This window comes from Muntiacus reevesi, chromosome 7 (genome assembly GCF_963930625.1).
Source record: "Muntiacus reevesi chromosome 7, mMunRee1.1, whole genome shotgun sequence".
In the NCBI taxonomy this organism is placed as follows: domain Eukaryota; kingdom Metazoa; phylum Chordata; class Mammalia; order Artiodactyla; family Cervidae; genus Muntiacus; species Muntiacus reevesi.
The window spans coordinates 84,942,315-84,964,400 of record NC_089255.1 but is presented as its reverse complement, the minus strand read 5'-3'; the positions used below and the strand labels follow the sequence as shown (position 1 = coordinate 84,964,400).

At 47.8% G+C, this 22,086-nt stretch overlaps 1 protein-coding gene across 1 annotated transcript; it reads right to left on the bottom strand.

Moving 5' to 3' along the window:
- Window positions 1-5,109: 5,109 nt before the first annotated feature.
- CIPC (CLOCK interacting pacemaker) lies at window positions 5,110-20,882 on the bottom strand. The gene is made up of 4 exons (XM_065940896.1): window positions 20,734-20,882; window positions 15,255-15,442; window positions 11,350-11,519; window positions 5,110-8,569 (listed from the first exon to the last, which is right to left on the bottom strand). The coding sequence occupies exons 2-4, from the start codon at window positions 15,388-15,390 to the stop codon at window positions 7,676-7,678; spliced, it is 1,200 nt and encodes a 399-aa protein (XP_065796968.1). The 5' UTR covers window positions 15,391-15,442; window positions 20,734-20,882; the 3' UTR covers window positions 5,110-7,675.
- Between the last annotated feature and the right edge of the window lie 1,204 nt (window positions 20,883-22,086).

The following is a 22,086-nucleotide window of genomic DNA, read 5'->3' as shown; positions in this document are numbered from 1 at the left end:
CCTCAGGAAGCGTTTGGTGCTGCCAGGACTGGGCCTTGGGCGAGGCAAGGAAGGTGCCTACGGTGCAAAATTTAAGGAGGTGTTCAGGCTTGGGGTCATGTGAATGCTTCTGCTGGCACTAGCTTGGCTGAGGAAAGCGGATGCAGGTGCTGTTGTGGGTGAGCCTGAAAGTCTGAAGGTGCCACCAAACAGGATAATCTGCTTTCTAGAACTCTCTCCTAGAGTGCTGGGTGTTGGGAGTGAAACTTATCAACTAATATACTGTGCCTCTATCAACAGTTCTGTTTTCAACTAGCAGTTTAACATGAAGGACTCTTGCCCTAATCCAAGGATGCTAAAGCCAAAGATCATCAAAACATTAATTTCTGAAATAAAAGTAGAAGTGAGTGGGCCATATCACCTTGCCCAGGCTCACATGCCCAACTCTGGTTGTATAAGACCTGGTGAGACACAACCCATCAAAGGGTGACTGACTAACTGATGGTCTTTTCTACTCTCCCACTCCAACAGAAGCAGAGAGAATGCCTGTTTCACTCACCATTTCATACCCTACAGCTGGGTCAGCACCTGGGCTGTAAACGCATTGACAGCTTAATGTGTTTGTTACTCTGAAATGACGATAAGCATGTCCTGGTCAGGTATGTGTCAGGAAACCAAAGCTTTCAGATTTTTAAAGGTCCCCAAAGTGGAACCCAGCTGGCTCCGTGGTAAAAAAAAATCCGCCTGTCAATGCAGGAGATGCAGGTTTGATCCCCGGGTCAGGAAGATCCCCTGAAGAAGGAAATGGCAACCCACTCCAGTATTCTTGCCTGGGAGAATTCCATGGACAGTGGAACCCGGCAGGCTACAGTCCATGGGTCACAAGAGTCGGATACGACTTAGCGACTAAACAACAGCAAAAAGTGGGACCTCCCGTGGGGCTGGCCTGTGCTGTCAGCTGCCTGCTCACCTCTGAGTCTGTGGGTCCTGGAGCACTTTTTTTCCTTAATTAAAAAAATCAGTGTGGGAGACATTTACGCCTGGGTAAAAGCTTTCCCACATTTCTCAATGTCCTGCTGCCAAGGGGGCCAGAAGGCCAGTCCTGCCACTGGACCCGACTTGACGGGCATAATGGGCAACACTGGTAACTGACCAGTCAGGGGCTCAGAGTGTAACTGAGCCTGAAAACGCTTCAAGAACACAAGCAGCACACACTTCTAAACATATCCTAACTAGACAGGTAAGCATCACCTTGAGGCTTTAAAAAAACATCTTTGAAGCCACCTGGCCTGCTGACCATCGGTGAAAGCACTGCGTCTGACCCAGGCCTGGGGCTGCCTTGTCAGCTATGGCTATCCTGGGCTGTTGGCTTGGGTGGTCCACTGCCCTTCCTCTGTGTGTCTTGCTTAAGTGAACCCTCACTTGCATTTCCCGAGCAGCCCGGTGACAAGTGAGAAGCCCAGAAGCCTTGCTGGAGAACAGAGGGCAGTCAGAATGACTCACGCTCTGTGGGGACCACCTGACCTCCAGAGCCAGGCTTTCCTGCGTTTGTCGAACAGGACGCAGGGCCTACCGAAGGTGCAGTGTATTTGTGGGTGTCTTTCAGCTTCTTCTCTTCCCCTGACTCTGGGGCAACTAATGAATTTGTATCAGGGCTGAGCAGAGATGGCGATTTCAGCTCAGCTCTCCAGAGGGGTATTAGGGTTTTCCTATCAGCAGGCAGGAGCACGTCTGGGGTTTCTGGCCAGGACTCGGGAGCTACCGTGCTCTCAGCCCAGGACGAAGGATGGGCTCCAGGCCAAGCGCTCCCATCTGCCCAGTCAGCGGCCCAAGGCTTGTGGGTGCCTCCAGAGAACAGAGGCCCTGGCCTGCCTCTGTTATACAGACATTTACCAGAACTAGCGAGTGGTCTTCCAGGGCCCTTGTGATGCCTGCAATGAAGCGAGGTTTCAGGAAAAGCAAAGGCAGCTATTTTTACTCTCCTGCTTGCCAGCCACTCCGATGGCCTCATCCCAAATGCTCATCATTCGACCTGACTCACGCGGGCTGGCCTCGGGATCCTGCTTTCAGTTTTTATTCCCTTTCATTGCTAAGAGCTTCCACCCACTCCCTGTGTTACTCCGCAGGCTTTTCTCTTTCTTTCTCGTCTCCTCCAGATGCTGTAAATTTGAGGCAGGACCCACACAGACTGTTCTTTCAAGCAATTCTCTCATGTCTTGCATAACCATCCTTCGGAAAGAGATGGGAGTGCCACGTGTTCTAAGAATGGAGGAGGAATTCTGAGAGGAAAAAGCCAAAGTGCTCACAGGAGTCCAGGGATCCACAGAACACCTCCTTCCAGGAAACTAGTTAAGAGGCTGGGTTGAGATTTGCTCTTTTCCGTTTAGCTGTCAATGAGATTTTGGTAGAAGATGGTGTTAATTATTCCAAGCAAAGGACAGCCCTTCAGGGGTGGAATGCCATCACGTGAATCCCACTTCTGGGCTTCTGTGCACGGAAGCTACCTTGCTCTGTGGAGCAATTGAAAAAACACTGCAGAGACATCATTTTTTTTTGTACTTCACCATAATCTCAGCATGCCGAGTGGACCGGATGTCTCCTCTCCTCTTCTAATGAAGGAAACAGATAGAGCTGCTTCCTGCTGGCTCTTTCTCTCCGGCCACTCTGCTCGTTCCGTGTCACCCAGGCAGACCTCATCTCGTCTCTAACACCCCTCCCGGTGAGGATGAAAGGTGACACCCAGAGCCTGGGTTCAGAATAGAGTCCTGACAAAGTACCACCACATTGGCACAGTCTGTGACTATTTACCATTAAAATAACAGCAAATCAACCTAAGAGGCTCCTTATCAAACACGCAGAAACATGCTCTCTGTCTGAAAGGAGGCTTCCTAGCACCGCGCGCAGAACACCACACAGGCTCAGGGGCAGCAAAGGGAGTGGGCCAGGAGAGAAACTTAAATGCTGCGGGGAGAGAAATCCAGGACAGAAGAATGGCGACATACTCTCTAAAATATAAAATCCCGCTAAATGTCCTTCATTTCAGAGGAAATGGCTATTTGCAGGTGACTGACTAGGAAAGGACATAATTTGATTTCAGTTCAGTCGCTCAGTCGTGTCCAACTCTTTGAGACCCCACGGACTGCAGCACACCAGGCCTCCCTGTCCATCACCAACTCCCGGAGCTTGCTCAAACTCACATCCATTGCGTTGGTGATGCCATCCAACCATCTCATCCTCTGTCGCCCCCTTCTCCCGCTTTCAATCTTTCCCAGCATCAGGGTCTTTTCAAATGAGTCTGTTTTTCGCCCAGTTATTCTCCTTTGGGGCTATTTCTTCATTTGAGAGCAGTCTTTTATATAGGAACGAGTGAATCCATGTGAGCTCCAACCAGGTAATCAAGAGCAAAGCAGGCTGGCAAAATGCTTCTCCCAGTCACATATAATAAGTTTAAAATCTGACAGAATGCTTTAAAATCAACTAAGCACGAGGAACCTGCTCTGTGAGCACCCCAGGGTTTTCTTTAAAATTTAACAGATTACAGGCGGTCTCTGACTTAGGGTTTTCTGGCTTTGCAATGGTGTGAAAGAGATGGGCCTTCTGTAGAGACCCCACTTTGAATTCTGATCTCTCCCCTGGCCGAGTGACGTGCGCTACAATTCTATGTCCTGGTGGTGGGCAGTGCCCAGTCAGCCACGTGATCGCAAGGGTCAACAACCGATACACTCACCACCATTATCGACTCAAGACAGCTGCTGTTTTCACTTTCAGTGCAACAACCAACACCTACGTGAGCTATCCACAGTCAAAAATGCACATGATACGCCTAACCCTTGTCAGCCTCTACAGTGGCTCAGATGGCACAGAATCCGCCTGCAATGTTCGTGTGAGATGAGCTCGCCCAGCCACAGGCTGACGCGTGTGTTCTGAGCACGTTTAAGACAGGTAGGTTAGGTGGATCACATGCATTTCTGACTTAGCGTGTTTTCAACTTATGATGGGTTTATCAGGATGGAACCCCACGGTAAACTGAGGAAGAGCTGCTATTATCAGATAACATACCATCAGGCTCGCTGTAATACAGCCAGAGATCTTACACGTGGTTACAGCTGGGAAGCACCCCAGAGAGGACAACTTCGATTCTCCATTTATTCCACTGAGAGGAGGGATGCCTATCCAAAGTCAGCCGGCCGATGAGGGTCAGATGCGAGAGGTGCATGCAGGGCTCTGGACCCCACCGTGCCAGGCCACGATCTGCAGTGATGCCCCAAGGGACGTGGATGAAGTGGACAGGCTTGCAACAGGCTAGTGTCTCTACACACAGAATCACGCCGAAGGGCCAGGCACGACAGTGAGAGTGACCCAGCTCTCCGAAGCCTCACGGGATCCACTTTGGGCTCCCGTGTCTCTGGAGTCCATCTCTTATGGGAGGCTGGTTCTCTGTTTCAGGAGAGGCCTCTTCCAGCGATATTTTTAAAAGTTACTTAAAAAATTGTGTAGGATAGGAATAATGCTGTAAGAATTCAGACTATGGCAATCCTTCAGGACTTTAAATGAGGATAAGTTTCTTATTTTCCCAGTGACTTAAAAAAATCCCGGGAGGGGTGTCCTGAGTGGCCTCAGGACAGGGAAGACTCTACAGATTTCCCCACTGAGACTCTGTAGGTGAATTCTGAGGAGGAGCAGAGCCTCAGGAGTCAACTTGGAGAAGCATGAACGAAAAGGCATGGAGAGGCACTCGTTAAGGACCTCCCCGTAGTAGTAAGATCTTTACTTAATGTGGCTTTAGTTTATCCCAGTAGACAACTGCAGTGGTTTTTGTCATTTAAAAATTCCGTCTGTGAAAGTGTCATATCAGATGGAAGAAATCATTGGACTGTATTCTCTTTTCTCCTCCCACCCCACCCAATATAAACCCTCCATGACTCTAGAGAATGTCAAACCATCCATTTGTCTTAAGACTGCTTGCATCACCTTTAAGTTCACACCGGTGGGAGTCTGAACAGTGAATTTTCACAAGTTCAGTATCTAATCTCAACATCCCCAAATACCTTGAGTATATACGTATGAAACCTCTATCAATCGAACTCTTGATTTCAGTGTTTTAAGCAGTTAAAAAGCCCAAAGGTCAAATAGTTTTCAAGTAAGTGACTTTTATTTTTCTCTGACGTTTCACAGTCAATTTCTACAAAACTTCATACTTCCTCAAAAGAATTCACATTTGGTAAAGAAACCTCTACCGTAAAGAATTCATAGCTGGAAAGACACTTCAATATATGCATGAGAATTACTGTTCTGCCAAAGGAATCAAAGTCAGACAATACCATAATCAATAAAAGTAAGGAGAGTGTAATAAATTACAAATGTCACCAAGCTCCATTCCCATAACCAATTCAATCAGCAGCTTTTTCTAGATATGTTTCAACACTGCCAACACCATCTGCCAAAACTTCTCTTAAGGGTTGGTGTGAGTTAAGAACAGCTTTCAGAAAACAACAGCTTTGCCACAGAACCTCAGACAAGATCAGGTCATGCATCAGGAAGACTGTGACTACTTACAGCCGTGTGAAACCAACGGCGGTCCTGCCGGTCAACTCCGAGGTTCCTCCACTTGTCAATCTGGCCTCTGGCCCCACAGGCCTGCTAGCCTCAGTGGATGGCTCTTTGCTGGACCAGCTTCTCTACCTGGCTGCATGTGCTTACTGCTCCACTAGGGACAGAACACCCAAGCCAACAGCCTAGAGGGACTCGCAGCACCAAGTCACAAGATCAGAGAGGAGCCACTCAGCAACGAGCACACTGGTGATGGCTCTCGGCGTCTTTTGCCCGACAGGAGGGAAGTGCAAACCTCCATCTAGGGAGAAGAGTCCAAGACGCGTACGGTTCCACAGGGGAGTCTTCCGATGGCGTAAATTTGGTTCTCAGCAAGTGTGTTCAGATTTTTGCCTCAGTAAGACTCATGCCTGGTGCCCAGGCTGTTCTGAATGCACCTGTTTCTATGGCTTTGCTGCCAAGTATATTCTGCCAAAAAGGAAGCGTCCTAGCATGGTGTGCAGAGCGGAGCTGCAGTAGCACCACACAGATTGAGGGGAGGCAAAGGGAGCGGGCCAAGAGAAAAAATATTAAAAGCAGCTGAGCCTCCTTAAAGACCTATTTGCTCTGGTTTCTGAGACTCAGAAAGCACATGGCAGGTAGTAATTCTGCATTGAGTAGCAGAGTCTAAGAGAGTTTACTGGGTTGTTTATTTCTAAACTGCGTTTGAGAACAAAATGCAGGCAATTCGAAGTCTTCTAATCTTAAAACTATGTTAAGAGTTATGACTAGCATTAGCTTCTAGCCTTGGAAGAACTTCAAGACCATTTTCCTTGCAGAAAAAATGAAGTTGGTCATTCTTAAGATTTTCAAGAGAATGAAATTTTTTAAATGGGAGAATAAGAAGTTGGCAACTTTACAACCTAGAAATCTGGTTTATGATGAAGCCAGAAAACTGTATCACCTGCAAGTTCTCACAATACTCTCCATTTCTAGATGGACTTCACAGAACCCACTACACCTTTGGCTTTGCTGCCAAAATCCAATGCATAAACAAACAGGGAAGACTGCTCCACATCATTGTGACATCAAACGAATGAACATTCTGGATGTGGAAAGAAAATGGATAACAAGAATGTTTTCCAAGTTTTTGTAGACTTGTATGTCATAACCTTGCAATGATTTTAATTCAAAGTTTATCAAGCTTAATAATATTTTCTTTCTTCTTTTGTAAAAACAAGAGGGAAAAAAAGTGGTAGCAGAGGGCAGACTTGGATTACACAATTGGAAACCATGAAGCTGTCCTTAAGATTTTCACATATAAAACAGGTTGCATTGTTTCAAAAAAGAGAGGAAAAAAAGGCATAAATTACTAGAATCTTCTAGCTCCTAACCAAGAGATGCTAGCCATTTCTCCTTTCTTTAGACTCTATGAGTCAAAAAAGCAGTTCATCAACTGTAGCTCCAGATGGTCCTAAATCCATTCTATACTTTACAAATCTGAAGTATTTCGCCTACCAGTTTAAGAGAAATCTGGCTTGTGATTAAAGTGTAAGAGTTAACAGTGCTACTCTTTCCCTTTGACTTTCAAGTTTAAAAAAACAAAGCTTTAAGTGATTAAGTGCTTGCATCCGAAGAGCAATCTGTGCCAAAGCATTGCAGGTTCCTGCCAAAGGGCACAGGGCCTTGTGGAGGGCAAGCGCCTGTCACTTCGTCTGTCACTAAGACCTTCACGGGAAGACCCATGAAGGGCTCCTGGTCACCTGCTCCCCGGCTTGACAGGCGCCGCTCTGCGTGCTCGCTGGCATCACTGCACCCTCGATCACGGCTGGTGAGTGGGGTGGCAGGAGGCGACAGCTAGAAGGGCCCTGCACAATCACCTCTCACACTTTGCCCCATGAGCCATCAAACTGCCTGCAGGCTGAGGAAGAGGGACTCAAGGACACCCAAACCTGAGGTCCTCGCTGGAACAGAGACGAAGGTAAACTGTGCATAGACCACAGGATCAGACAGCAGCCGGGTCCTGGCATGTGGCTTCGTGAGTGAGCCAACGAACAGTCTGAGTTTAAAAGGAAAAGATCTTACGTAAGCTTTGGGAAACAGGAGTAGGTAACAGTAAAAGTGTTAAAAAGAAGCACTCAAGTAACAGGAAAATATGCCTTCGATGTTATATGTCTGGCTGCTCAGAGAATGCTTCCAGGTCACTGCCAGTATGACCTGACCCTGACGTTAAAGATGCCTGCAGCCTGGCCCAGGCCTGAGGAGCCCTGCTCTTAGTGGCCTCTATGAATAGCCGGGTCTGCTCCTTGAGCTGGTCAAGTTCCACCTGAGTTGCCTGGTTCTGACGAATCAACTCCTTGGTTTTCAAAGTGATCTCCAGCAAACCGGATTTGTGCAGGACGACCAGGGTATTCTGAAAGCGCCTGTGCTTGCTCTGCCGCTGCTCTGGGAAGCTATCTGGGCTGCGGCAGAAGTGCTCGGCGGCCCACAGAGCGGAGCTGTAGCTGGCCGCCGGCGGGGACAGCGGGGAGCTGCTCTCCACCCCGTGCAGGGTGCTGTCGGACGCACAGACGGGGCTGGCGGGGGAGGCAAAGGTCAGGCTGGGAGCTTTAGCCACGTGGCTGCTGGACACCGGCTGGAGAGTCTGGGGACTGCCACCCGCCACCAGGGCGGGCACGCCCTGCAGAGCCGAGTCCTCGGCCAGCTTGGCGCGGGGGGGCGCGGGGGCTGGGGGCCGGGGCGGGCCGGCACCGGTCTTGGTTGGCTCGCGAGCAGACAGGCCGGGCCCCAGTCTCTCAGTACAGACCTTCTTCTGCATGCCACCTTCTCCTCGTTCTTCTGGGCTGCGGGAAGGGCCCCTTTTGCCGGGGTGAGGGGCTATTTTGGTGTAAGAATTGAGAATGGGCAAGTAGTTCCTGGAGTCCGACTTTTTCTCACCGGCGTGACACGGGCTGATGGGAGACGGGACCGGCGGATGAAGGAATAAGAGCTGTGGCTGGGCCGAGATCACTTCAAAGGAGGGCTGGACAGTCCACGACTGGAGCTGGGAGGAGCTGCTGCCCTGAGGACAAAGCGAAAGAGCGGCAAACTGCTCGTTACCCGCGGCCGCCCACGGGCAGAGCAAATACTCAGACGGAGCTTTCCACACACGGGCTAGCCCTTCTTGACAAGACTGGAGATGAGAGTGGCTTCCATATTCACTTGGGTCTGATACCACAGATTTTCTCTCTCAAGGGAAAACTGGAGGGAATGGCTATCTTTATTCAAGTGCTGTCACTCAAGAAAAAGAAAAGCGTGGGTAGGTGGAGTAATGACACAGTCAAGGTCACAACTGAGGCAATAAGAGTACGGATGGTACGATTTGCTGTCATAAATTAAAACGTGCTTATCTCAATACCATAAATGTGACTTTACACCAAAGTAAAGTCTTCCTTTAGTTACTTGTGGAATCTCTTTTACATGAAAACAACTTTTGATTAAAAAGTTACGTATTTTTTAAAAAAGTTACCTAGCATCAGGAGTCCACAGGTCTGCTTTTACGGCAATGACCCCCAACCACAAAGCTCTGCAAGGCAGCAGCAGCCCCCACGTGCGGGTGCTTCCACACTGTGTGTGACTTTACACACAGTGTAAAATTGTGGCAGTGTTCTCCTGAGTTTGGGCCTGGCTGGAAGCACAGCTCTCCTCACTGAAATGAGGAGACTTGAAAATAAAGTCATGAATACCTGAAGCCAGGCAGAAAGAGCCCTGACAGAGGCTCTCCCCCTTGGTGGAGTCACGTGATTAACTGCAGAAAGTGATGGACCCTGCTCCCATGTGGGTACCTGATTTGCACACATTTCAGCTCCACAGATACCTGGTTAAGAACTCTTAGCCAAGTTCAACTACAGTTCACCTCCTGTGCAAAGGGTGGGATGACCTGGAAGCCCATTTTGGAGCCCTCTTAGTGTTCAAATATACTCTGAGAGGTGCTGCAATAACAAGCAAGCAATGCTGGGCCTAGCAACCACACTCCCCGAGCAGAGGAGACACAGAATCAGGAGTCTTTCAAAGAAGAGATCAGCCCAGTGCAGCTCAGCCAAAAGCAAAAGTTCAGGCTGTCCCCTTGGTCAATCGCACCACAGGGATTGACCTCCAAGTCACAGAGACCCAGAAAATACCTAATTCATTGCTCTCCCAAGATTACTCTTTCTAATGCTGCTGTTACGCCCACTGACTTAGTCTGTTTGTCCCAATCATTAGATTTGTTCAAGGTTACCAATCTTGTTGAAATCATCTAAGGGAATACCAGAGAATATTTTAGACTTGCACAGGATCTCAGAATCATTTCACAAAAAGCCTCATGTTAAAGATGAGGAAATTGAAGTCCATGGTGATGAAATAATTTGTGTGTAAGAAAACATAGTCTGGTGACAGAACTGGAATCAGACTCACCAGAGAAAAATACCTAAAACCAAGCAGCAATCATTAAGACATTATATAATAAGCAAAGATTTTTAAAATTTGGAATGTGCTGGAATTCTAGCATATGTGAAAACACAAAACTCCCAGACTGCTCCATCAGGTCAGTCTGCCCCCAAGCCTCCTGTCTCCTGATCAAGCCTTCCCAGTGGGTCTTTATCCTAAAGACGATGGCTCTGCAGGGCCCGCCTCCTCACCAGCAACTGCAGGCTGTTCTCCGCTCTCCAGCACTGCCACAACACCCACAACAAAAAACACAGATGCCTAAGAAAGAGTGACAAGGGGGCCAGAGAGGAAGGCAGAGAGGAAAGAGCAGGAGACAGGAGTCCTGAGGAGCACCGGTGGAGCCTGAACAACCTCATTTGGGCTCCATTTCATGTCTTTATTCTCAAATCTCCTCATTTCAGGGACAGCTGTGCTTCCAGCTGAGACATGATTTGTCAAGCAGATATCTTCAAATTCTTAGATCCAAACTCACCAGGTTGCCTTGCTGAAAATCAGTTTGAGTTGCTCAGCAGTAACTAGGTAACAGTTAAGACATTAGGGTTTCCTGTCAGGCTACAGCCCGTTCTTCCACCTAAGGTGGGAAGGTCACCTACACACAGTCAGACTGCAAACTTCACTGGCTTCAAACAGCCTCATCAACAGAACCACAAGAGGACTAGTCTGTTTCAGAGCAAAGCAGGATAAGGTTACACGTTCTCTAAGTTCATAGGATTGAATTCTCTGACTCAAACACTGGGGCTAAGCTTAAGACTTTTTATCTAAATCTTTTCTTTCATGTCTAGACAATAACCACATAATTTGCATAGTTATGTGATAAAACCTATAACAAAGTACTATTCAATTCTATGGCAATGCTATGTGGAGTCTGCTGGTAAAGTCACACCTATAGCAAAGAGTTGCTTTTTCGCTAATGACATAGCTCTGGCTGATTACTAAGAAAATGTTCAGAATATAACATGAGAAATAGGGAAATTGCCTCTACTTCTCAAAGTCCCCAGGGAAATTCAAATTTAAAAAAAAGAGCCTCTTGTTTCAACCCTAAACTCTGTCATACCTTAGATGTACTATGGAAGTTAGGACATTTCTGCTTGGTTCCTTTAAACATGACTAAGGTATTCCAGACACCTTTGGACAAACTAGGGATGCAGTCTTAATGTCCGGAAAATGAGAATACATGTCCTGACTCCTGTATTCCTTTTTTCAAACCAGGTCAGTAGCTAAAAGGCCACACGCTCTTCCCAGGAGAGTAGCATGTGTTGGTGTGGTTTCTAGTGGTCTGCTTCTCACATCCCTCCTTGGTGGAGAGAAACTCAGTGCACAAGAAGCTCAGAAACTCGAGTGTGCAAAGCCTGACGAGCGTGCAGTCCTCCTCACCTGTTTGACCAGCACGTTCTTCATGACCACCATGGGGGACAGAGTCGGGAAGGCGCCACTCGCAGGCTTGGAACTTGGCCTTGTCCTGTCCTCTCGGCTCCAGCCTAAGGCGCTCAGCATGTCCTCGGACTCCATCTGCTCGGCCGAGCTCAGGCATTCTGAGCTCCCATCTGCTGGGCAGAGAAATGGTCAGTTCACTTGGGCTCCTAACCAGTCCTCCTGGGGAGCCACGAACCCCCTGAAATCGAATGGAACATGTGTGACCGTGCTTTTGAGAATTCTTCTGAGGAGCATGTCTACCTTTCATGGGATTCTCAATGGGATGCATAATTATCCCTCCCACCCCAAGAGATTAATAATCGCTGCACTGGGACAGCACACTTCCATTCTGACTCTCTTATAGACAAAAGCCAGCATCAATTAGGGTTCATGTGAAAGTAATCATCACCAGTCTACAGAAGTGGGTAAAGGCTTCAATGTTAGCTCATTACTTTTAAGAATCTGTGGCTGAAAAGGGAGAGGAGTGTGCATGGGACCTGAGACAAGATGAAGATCTTTAGAGGCTCTAGGCACCACATGATGTAATAACAACAAAAACAAGAAACAATAAAACCCCAAGACTTACCACCTTGCTGAAATTAAAATAGATGCCTCCTAAGTTTCCTAATTGTAAAAGTCTGGATAAGTTCATCAAGTTGAGGCTTATGATGTCTTTGTTTTCCTCCTCCACCCAGTTAAGCACCTCCTTTGTTAGTGTCCTAAATGCATGCTGAGTGTGCCTACTGGGGATCCTGTACAACTGGTGATGGAAAGATTCTCTCCACGGCCAAGAAAAGAAGGTTGCTCTACGTGACATCCATAAAGAACGGACTTAATTAGTTCCTTGCTGGAGTAAACCAAGAGACTGCCAGTAAGGAGGCTTGGAATACCCTAAATGCTCGTCAAAAATCTCAGTGTCATCTGGATGAGGCAAGACTGGAATGTGACTATAATTTAGAAGAGTGCAACTGTTAACACTTGCCTTTAATCAGATTCTCCAGAGATGCTTTTCAGAAATCATGGGTCTTGGGGTCTTCCCCTCAATCTAGGAATTGATTTATCTGGTGTCCAGGCACATGTATTTTCACAAAGCACCACAAGTAATCCAGATGTGCACCTTTAGTTAAGAACTATTGGGCCATAAACAAAGAACTTCAGAAGAAAAGTACGTACCCAGTACGTGTATCTTGTTTTCTATGCAAACGCCATTCTGCATGAAAAGGAAACCAGGGCTCCTTGGAGAAATGGCTGATGTCTTTGGCAGGGAAGGTGCAAGACAAGCCTAGGCATCTTACTGTCCCAGAAAGCAAGGAAGCACTCAAACAAAAATGCGAGACACGTCAGACACAGGTGCCATCTAGAAGGGACCCCCACTGACCCAATGTGGGACAACCTGGTATCAAAAAGAATACTGATAATGGGTTGACAAACCAAATCAGAAAAGAATTCTGTGAATCTACAGTGATGCTCAAAAAAGGGGGCAGAGAAATGTTTCTTTACAAAAGATCATCAGATAATAAAATGTAAACAAATGATATAGAATTAGATCACCATTTTTCAAACCACAAACGTAGTAACTGGTTCAGGCAAGAATCATCAATGGATGCGAAAACCAGTGGTCAAGAGGTTGTTGGAAAACAGGAGAGTCACACAATCTCAAAGTATCATCCCATAAACTGCTTATTAATTACAAAGAGAAAGGGGTACTTTCATAATAAAGAAATAGGGTCTACAATTACTCCCTTAATCAGAGCATCACCAAGAAGACAAACCTAGGAGTCACTTCATGTGTTGCAATGAAAAGGATATAACACCAAAAATTTAGTTTTCTATTTAAAAAATGTTTATTCTGTTTCTAATACTGGGGAAGCTACCAGAGAAGTCCAGTGTGAAACATTCTACAAAACAACAGGCCTAACTCATTTAAAGATGTCAATTTCACAAAGAAAAAAAAGAAAGAAAAGAAAAGGGAAGACAAGGGAACTGTTCTAGACCAAGATCAAAAAGACAGGACAATGAAATGAAATGCACAACCTTCAACTGAGTTCTACATCCAAAACAAGCAAATATACAAAAAAAGACTAACAGTTATAAAGGACACTACTGGGACAATGGGAAAATTCTAAATATGGACTGGAGCTAACTAGTGACTGCCAACTGCACCACATCCCAAGGTAGCTGAAAGGACAACTGCAGCAGTGATGACGCCACTGGTGCCTGGCCCAGAGTGGCTGGAGGCCGTCACTGGGACCACCTTCTGGGGCATACAAGTCTGAGTGTTTTTAACACTGCCTTGTGTCTGAACAGCACAGAACTTCTTAAGGCACTTCTGCATAGAGAATAGGAAACTTTCAGAAAACTACCCAGACTGTGCGACATGCTACAAAACAGCTGGCCTGATGGCACTGAAGTTGTCAGAGGAAGTACCAAAATGGCCACAGTATTGAGAATAACAGGGGGTGGGGTTGTGGTTAATGTTTATTTTCTTCTTTGCATGTACCTAAACTTCTGAGCTTCTTCAATGAGCATTTATTACCTTCATGATATTAAAAAAAAAAACAACCAAATATGATATTAAGACAGAGAGAAAAAAAAAAAGACATAGGCCTGCAGTTTCCCAAACCTGTCTGATCACAGGCATCAGCAGAGACACTTGTCAAAATATGAAAACCACATTCCAGGCCCTCCCCCCAGACCCTCGATGTCACAATCTCCAGGAGAGGGGTCTGGTGTTTTTTAACAAATGCCTCAGAAGAGCCTTATGATGTGGGTAGCTTGGGAAACAACATGAAAAGATTGAGAAGAAAAACCCAAAGAGCAATACGCTGGCCCTAACTTTCCTTAACTGTCCTTAATCTAATTCCTGACCTGGTGCTCTGTTCCTCTTGGAGCAACAATCTATTGATAACCTGGCTTCCCCTGCAGCTTTACCTACAGAGAGAAAATCTACCAATCTAAGGATGACAGAGTTCAGGTTTCCTAAGAGCTGCATTTCGCACTATAAATTCATAAATCAACAAGATGGACTGATTAGTCTCTGTGGGCTGGAAAACAGAAATCTTCCTCCAGGAGAGGGCTCCACTCTCTCAGGATGCTGGCCCAGGCCGAATCCCCTGGCATCACCCCTCTGCATCCCCTGAGCCAAAAACGTTGCCACTCGAGCTGTATTTAAGCCACTACTCTCTGACCTGGAGATAAAAAAAGACTCAGCACAAAATTAAAAGATTTACTGGGCATGCAGCTAGTTCTTTCAGAAAAACTAGTAAGGAAAACTGTCTTGCTTTCTCGTCTGTAATAGGTACTCAGGTTTGGAATGGGGCCAGGAGACTCACAGACCAAACACAAAAAGCAAACACTGGCAGCGACGGGCTGTCAGGAGGAAACGTTTTTAAACACAGCAAAGTATTTTCTTAGAAAAATAGTATCTTAACAAATTATATACTACCTTTGTTTAATTTGTTATATGTGGTGACAACATACAGTTTTTTTTCCAATGTGATTACTGGAATGCAATGTAACTGCAATATAACTATTCCTGTGAGAAAGGAGGAAAGACAACAGAATTGTGAGTATTTTATATCTTTTCTCCCATAACCACTTGCCACAGTGGAAAATGTGTTAAGATTTGAAGTTGAGAGTCTGAGCTGAAAAAAGACGTCAAACCGCTCCTTCGGAACTAACCCCACTGTGTCTCTGATGAATACCCTGCCATGTGGCAAAGGAACTACCGTTTTAAGAGACCAGAAAGCCATTCATTTCTCCTGTGGGTGAAATCTTCCCATCCTTATCACACAAATGAGTTTTATGGAGGACGTTTTTCAGGCAAATCATTCACTACAGTGTAGAAACGATAAGGTAATTTTAACCTGAAAATCCAGAGTCCTTATCTGACTCAGCAGCTGCCAGGCCGAGCTGACGAGACGCCTTTTTCATCTCCGAGCCCTTGCTTGGTTTGGCTGACAGCCTTCGACAGCCCTCTCTGGACGGGTTCTTCCTCTCCATGTTTTACTGGGCTGCGAGGGGACTCATCAGTACTCTTTTCATCTGGACTGCCCTGTGAAAAAAACAACAGTTACGTAAGAATTCACTGCCTGGAGAGCTGGGACAGGTGAGCCTGTGCTGAGTAAAGTCGGGGCAAAGGACACAGGGCTTGCTCACGTCCTCTCCGGGCACTTCCTCAGAGGTCTCAGCTGACAAAGGCAACACGTTTGCTCAGCAGGAGAATGGTTTCCACCCAAAGGCGGGCTCATTGTCCTCTCCCTGCCCTCTAAATCCATTACAAATGCAAAGCACACAGATCATTCAGTGGAAGCTTTGTAAACTGCTAACAAAGGCACATTTGATTAGCTCTCTGGAATGCTCCCTGAGGGAGAAGAGAGGAGAGGGGATGCCCACCTCGGACCAGGCCTGCTTCCCAAGATACATCCGCAGGTCTGAGACTTTCTGCCACCTCCCCAAATGTAGTTTCTCAAATTAACCTTTCAGTTCTTTAGAGGAGGTAGTGAACAGAGAAAAAAACAACTCCTTATATATGCAAGCCACATTCTGGCTTAGAAAGTGCATCTATGCACACGGAAGATCAGACAGACCAGCGATTTGATCCACAAACGCCCATAACATTATTGATGTTAAGATTCTCTCATGTCAGCCTCACAACATCCTTCTCAGTTGTTATCCCATTTTACAGAGGAGGAAGTTGAGGCTCAGATAAGTTATAGTGAGTCATTTAAAAATATTTCCCGAGTGCCTGCTGTGAACTAGGCATGATGCTAAGAATGGGGGGTACAGAGTGAATCAAATAGACCTGGTTCCCCTCTTCCTGGAGAGACGCCTAGATTTGATCCAGAGACACACAGCTAGTTCAAAGCAGATCCAGAACTAGGTTAACAGTGCAAAGTGTGAGACCAATGAGCCCGTCAAGATATTTTAACAGGGCCCACTGAACAGCCAGGGCTTCTCTGGCTCAGATGCTAAAGAATCTGCCTCCAATGTAGGAGACCTGGGTTTGATCCCCAGGTCGAGAAGATCCCCTGGAGAAGGGCATGGCAACCCACTCCAGTATTCTTGCCTGGAGAATTCCATGGACAGAGGAGCCTGGTGGGCTACAGTCCATGGGGTCACAAAGAGTCAGACATGACTGAGCAACTAATACTTTCACTTTCTTTTCTGAACCGCCAAGGGCTGGCAGCTGGAAAGGTGGCACAGTAAGAACACAAGGATGCTGCAGGGATAAAGAGAACAGCGAACCAACAGGGAAAACGACAATAACAACGCAACTGGGTAAGTGCTCCAGTCTGAACGTCTGTGTCCCCCCAGAATTCATATATGGAGTCTTAATCCCTCAAGATGATGGTATTAGAAGGTGGGGCTTAGGTCACAGGGCTTCACCTCATGGGATGAGTGCCTTAGGCTTCAGAAAGGTCCCCAGCCCATTGCACCAGAGTCAGTGAGAAGTCTGTGACCCAAAAGAGGGCTGTCCCTGGACCATGCTGACACCCTAAGCTTGGACTTTCAGTTTCCAGAACTGGGAGAAATAAATTTCTGTGGTTTATAAGCTACCCGCTCTGTGGTATTTTGTCATGACAGCCCAAATGGACCAAGGTAGTAGGTTTAAGCAACACCTGGTGGCCTTCTTATTCACGATTCATTTTCGACTCCATCCGTTTGTCCTTCTGAGAAGAGAGAAACATGGGCCCCCTGTCAGACAGCCGTGTATCTGAAAACACCCTGAAAATGCCAAGTATGAATATTTCTGCTAATACAGGATCTAGTGAAGAACAACCACTCCAGAAGCAGAGGAGGGATTGGAAATAAAGTTAAATAGAAGCCAAGGATGCTTACAGGCATCCTTGAACAGCTCTCTTGCTCTTTTGCATAAGACAGAAGTGGACTAAAGGGAATGCACACTGATCAGAATGAGGCTGAGTTAAACACAATTCCCAGTGAAAATGAGCCTGTGCCATATCTAACTCATCCAAGGCGAGTGCCTCCCCACTCAGTCCACATCACGCTGGGCACTCCTTGGTGGAGCACATTTAGTACCATGTGCATGAAAGGCACATTTCTCATTAAAAAAAAAATGATAGCACTAAGTCGTGTCTGACTCTTATGATCCCATGGACTGTAGCCCACCAGGCTCCTCTGTCCGTGGGATTCTCCAGGCAAGAACACTGGTGTGGGTTGCCATTTCCTGCTCCAGGGAACTTCCCGACCCAGGAATCGAAACCAGGTCTCCCTCACTGCAGGCCCTGTCACAGCTCTCATGGCACTATCCAAAAGCACGTCTCTCCACCGGACAGCGAGGAAGTCTGCCAGCACGGACAAGTCAGCTTAAAAAGCAAAAGAAAATGCAAAACCGTTCTCTAATTAAATCTGTAGCTTTTTGTATGAAACCCAACAAATGTACACAGTTTCATTCTCCTGAAATACTGCTGTCTGAAACTGAACAGAGGGCTTCTTCAAAAACGGCAGCAGCTCTCCCTGGTGGAGGGGCCATCAGACTAAATTCAAGCCTGATCCTGCTACTGATTTAGATTGGGAAGGGAGCTCATGGCAGTTGCAACTAATTCAGAACTTGACGAAGTTTCACATTATCTTTTGAAATGGATTATTTTACAGGCACTTGAGATAAAGCATCCCAACTTCTTCCACAATCTTTGCAACAAGACAAGAACAAGGTCTTGCTACTGTTATTAAGCTGCAGTCAATGGAGCTACAGAAAATACACAGGAATTTATCTGGCTTGTCTGAGAATTTTCAGGACAATACTGACTGTGGGGTCAAAATGCTAAAATGTTGACATTAAAAGGAGAACAGATGTAAAAATTTTAGATTCTTGACAACTGGAAATAGAGACTGCATAATCTACTTCAGAATAATCAAAGTGACTGCTTTGGATGTGGAAGTGCTAAAAATATGAAAGCCTCTGTCCTAAGTAAAATTCTCTTTCAGCAGTCTTAGTGTCCCGGAGAAGGTCAAGTGGGAATGAGAACAAAGGGCTGCATGCCATTTGACCTTTCCTCTCTGAGACAGGCGCTTCCCTCCCAGGAGCGGCGCTGAAGATGCCAGTTAGCCAGTGAACAACAGACCCCTTCATACACAGCATAGACGAGGCCCTCGACGAGAGACAGACAGAGTGATGGCATTTACCACTGGTGCACTCAAACCCAGGGCTGGGATAATGGCAAAGTCTGAAAACGTCAAGATTGTGTTCCTGGTCGGTATCATTTTACAATAAAGTCAGATGCTCATAAGCTGACCAGGGGTTGAAGATGGGCTACCAAGATCATACCCACTGTACCATCTCTGATTCCTGGCACAGACTGAAAACCATGACAACTGTCTTACACACATCTCAGATCCTCATGAGCCTAACTCTGCATTAGGAGGACTCCGAGCTAAGTTTGAATTGACCTGAGAAAGGTCTCTTATAAGTAAGTGCACATGTAACACATGGTCCAAAAGGTTCCCGGAGAGAACAGTATACACTAAAACTCACAACGGAAAGTTAACCAATACATCTAGAGGTTTACATCAAGAAGTGTAAAGTAAAAAATTCTAATAAGTGTGGCACAGCACTTGGTTCTTCTATTTATGCACGTCTTACATTAGAGTCTAATGATCTGTTCATCTCTTCAACCTCAAGGGTTGACTTTTCATCTCTGCAACCTCAGCCCCTAACAATTAATGTGTGAGGTATACTCACAGAATAATTAATTCCAACAAACTTGTCCTGAGGACAGTCCTAACAGTTTAGCTGCCACCAGAACACCTGAATGGCTTGAAGGTCAGGAATCTGCATTTCCTGGTCACCTCAAGATTTAATGTCTAGGTCTAAGGTTTCCTGCAGGAAACAGGCATTTCATCCACGCCTCACTTTAAGCTACTCCTCATTCTGGCTTTATATCCAGCAGCCAAACTAAAGGTTGGTCTAATCCACAATCTCTATGGAGATTTAGGCTTCTCATAAAAAGGAGGCCCAAGGTATACAAGTGAAGGATCTGAAAAGCTGCTTGCAGATTCCTCTGCAATAGACAACTTGGCAACTTTCCCCGAGAACTCAAGTTCCCTTTAAAATGTGTCAGGTGTATAGCAGGCATGCACAGACAGAGGTGTGAGGTGAAAGCCCAAGCAGAGGTTTAAATACAATAAAGATACATGGTCAGAGGAAATTAAGACCTTACCACCCAAAAAGCCATGAATAATCCTAGTTGGAATTATAAATGCATTACTAGGTTTTCTCTGAAGTCATTTTCTCTTGGTCTGCATTTTTAGAGATACCAATCTGGGGGAATGTCTGTGGATTTTAACAAAGGAGGGGAAAAAAAAAACAACAAAACCAACCATCTACCTACATCTCTAATACTCCTCTTCCCTTTCACAACCATTTGCACGCTTCCATTTGGCTGTAAATTCCGGGCAAAGACCCCGAACCTGATTCCATACAAATGTTCTCTGTCTGGAACCAGGTATGGCTTACTCATTTTCCTCTTTCAAAGATTAGATAAGACTACAGAACTTCTTCAAACCCCCCCTGCCTGGAGAAGAGTTCGCAGCTAACAGTGCCCACCACCCCCTCCCCGTTCGCACCAGCCCACGATACATCTGTGCCAGACAGCAGGAGCGCCCTCCAGGCACCCACCAGCCTGCAGGCTCAGCAGGGCAGAACTGGGCAGACCCTCGGACTGTGCTGTGACTGGCATGCCACCAGCCTGCCAGGGCAAACGCCCAGGCCATGCAGCACTGCCAGGACTTGGGCAATCACAGGGAGCCTGGCTGCGGCCCGGTGCCCTGGGGCCTGGATGGATCGGAGGTCCCCTCAACCCACCCGCTGTCAACCACTCAATCCTTACTTGGCACTGGCCACCTTCTCGGCCACCTCCCCGCCCCCTGGCCCCACGCCTGGCACAAGCTGGTCACCCGGGGGGCAAAAGGACCAGCAAAGTGGGTGATAGCGAGTCTCTGGAAAAAGACAGCATACCTGTGCCGCGGGTCCAGAACTGGGAGCTACCCACCCCGCGCCCCCACCCCACAACCCCAAATGGGGGGGGGGGGGGCGGTCCCAGGACTCTCACAGGGTTACCGGCGCTACTTGGTCCCCACGCACAAACCCCTCCTCACCCGTGACCTCCTCTCCCACGCGGTCCTGACCCTCGCAGCAAAACCAACCGACCAAATGGGGCAGGGAGCATCACCCCCTGCTCCCACCATCTGGCCCTCGGCACCCCGAAAGTGCCCGCTCTCCGTCTTGCCTGTTCCCTCCTCCTCTCCCTTGCGCCCGCTTCCTCTCCGCCGGCTCCTCGCCCAAACCCTTTTCCCCTGCCCCCGCAACCCTTCGTCGCTCACCTAGGACTGGGGTCGCAGCTCCACAGGCGGACGACCCGTGAGTACGGCGGCGCATGCGCGAGCCCGGCCCCGCGGCTCCATGACAACCTCGTCGTCGTCGTCGTCGCGTCTCAAGCGATTCCCCCCTCTCGGCCGCCCGCCCATTTCTCCTCCCCCCTCCCCCCAGCCTTCGCGACGGCTTTCGCCAGTCACGTGACGCGGCTCGGATGACCCGGCACCACCGAGACTGCTCGCTGTTCTCCTAGAAGGGCCCTTGGAGGCGCCCGCTCTTCCCGTCTCAGCCGGAAGACGACGCCGGCACGTCGTCCTCAGAGGGGCGGGGGTGGCGGAGGGGCGTCCCTTCAGAGGTCGGCGCTCTCTCCGCGGAAGGCGGGCTTCTCTATGGTTAGTAGTTCCTTAGGCCAAGCCGCCATTTTGTACGGGGACCTTGTGGTGTAGGAGCTTGTGGTATAGGAGCTGCTGTGGAGCGGGTGGAGGACGCGGTTCTGAGGCGGGGTCTGGAGAAGCCGGGGCCGGTCGGCTTCTAGCAGACGAGGCCGGAAGCGTGATTCTTCTGAGGGCGTGGGTGAAAGTCAGCCCGGGGAGACGGCTCTCGGTTTGTACCCCGAGACGCCGTCGGCGTTGGGGACCGGGACGGGCCATTGGCCGACTTGCGCGCGAGCCCGAGCGGAAGCAGCCGGGCAGGTTCGCTGGGTCTCGGCCCGAAGGAGGCTTGCCCGGACCGCCCCCCGACCGCCCCCAGCGCTGCTCATCTTGCCGAGCCTGTCGCGGCGGTCGGTTTGCCTTCCTTACTTCCAGACAGTGCTTCACGTGGCAGGGACGCAATCAGTATTTTTTTGATGGGTGATTTCATGTCATTTGATGTATGACTCATTGTGCGACTGACCGAGATGTTGAGTTTAAAATGGATCCTGTTTCTCGGACCAGTTCTAGAAGTGTCACCACGAACGTGTTATCAGCTAAACAAAAAAAGGGGGGGGAGGGGGTTGCGATCAGTTGAAGTTCCGATGCATTGAATCAGTGGTTACCTCCTAAATTAGAAAAAGTTATTTTACAGTTGGAAAAGGGGACACGGATGAATTTAAAGATTGCCACCGGTAGAGGCAAGTTGTGGAGCTGCCCTGTCCAGTAGGGTAGCCACTAATCACGAGGGGGTACTGAAACTGATTAAATGAAATGAAAAAGTGGGGGGGGGGGTTCATTCAGGCTGTGCACATTTCAAGCCCTCAGTAACCACGTGTAGCTAATGGTTACTTGGTTGGACAGCGCAGATTGTGCAGCGCGTTGATTGCCAGCATCGAGGAAAGTTAGCCTTGGATCTAGCTAATGGGCGGGGGAAATTCGCCCTCTGTT

What these genes read in the sequence shown, in the direction of transcription:
- CIPC (XM_065940896.1), bottom strand. Translation starts at nt 15,390, where the DNA reads ATGGAGAGGAAGAACCCGTCCAGAGAGGGCTGTCGAAGGCTGTCAGCC. An exon ending in TAAGGACTCTGGATTTTCAG is followed by an intron (nt 11,520 to 15,254) that starts GTTAAAATTACC and finishes TCTGCCCAGCAG; the next exon opens with ATGGGAGCTCAGAATGCCTG. An exon ending in AGAACGTGCTGGTCAAACAG is followed by an intron (nt 8,570 to 11,349) that starts GTGAGGAGGACT and finishes CTTTGTCCTCAG; the next exon opens with GGCAGCAGCTCCTCCCAGCT.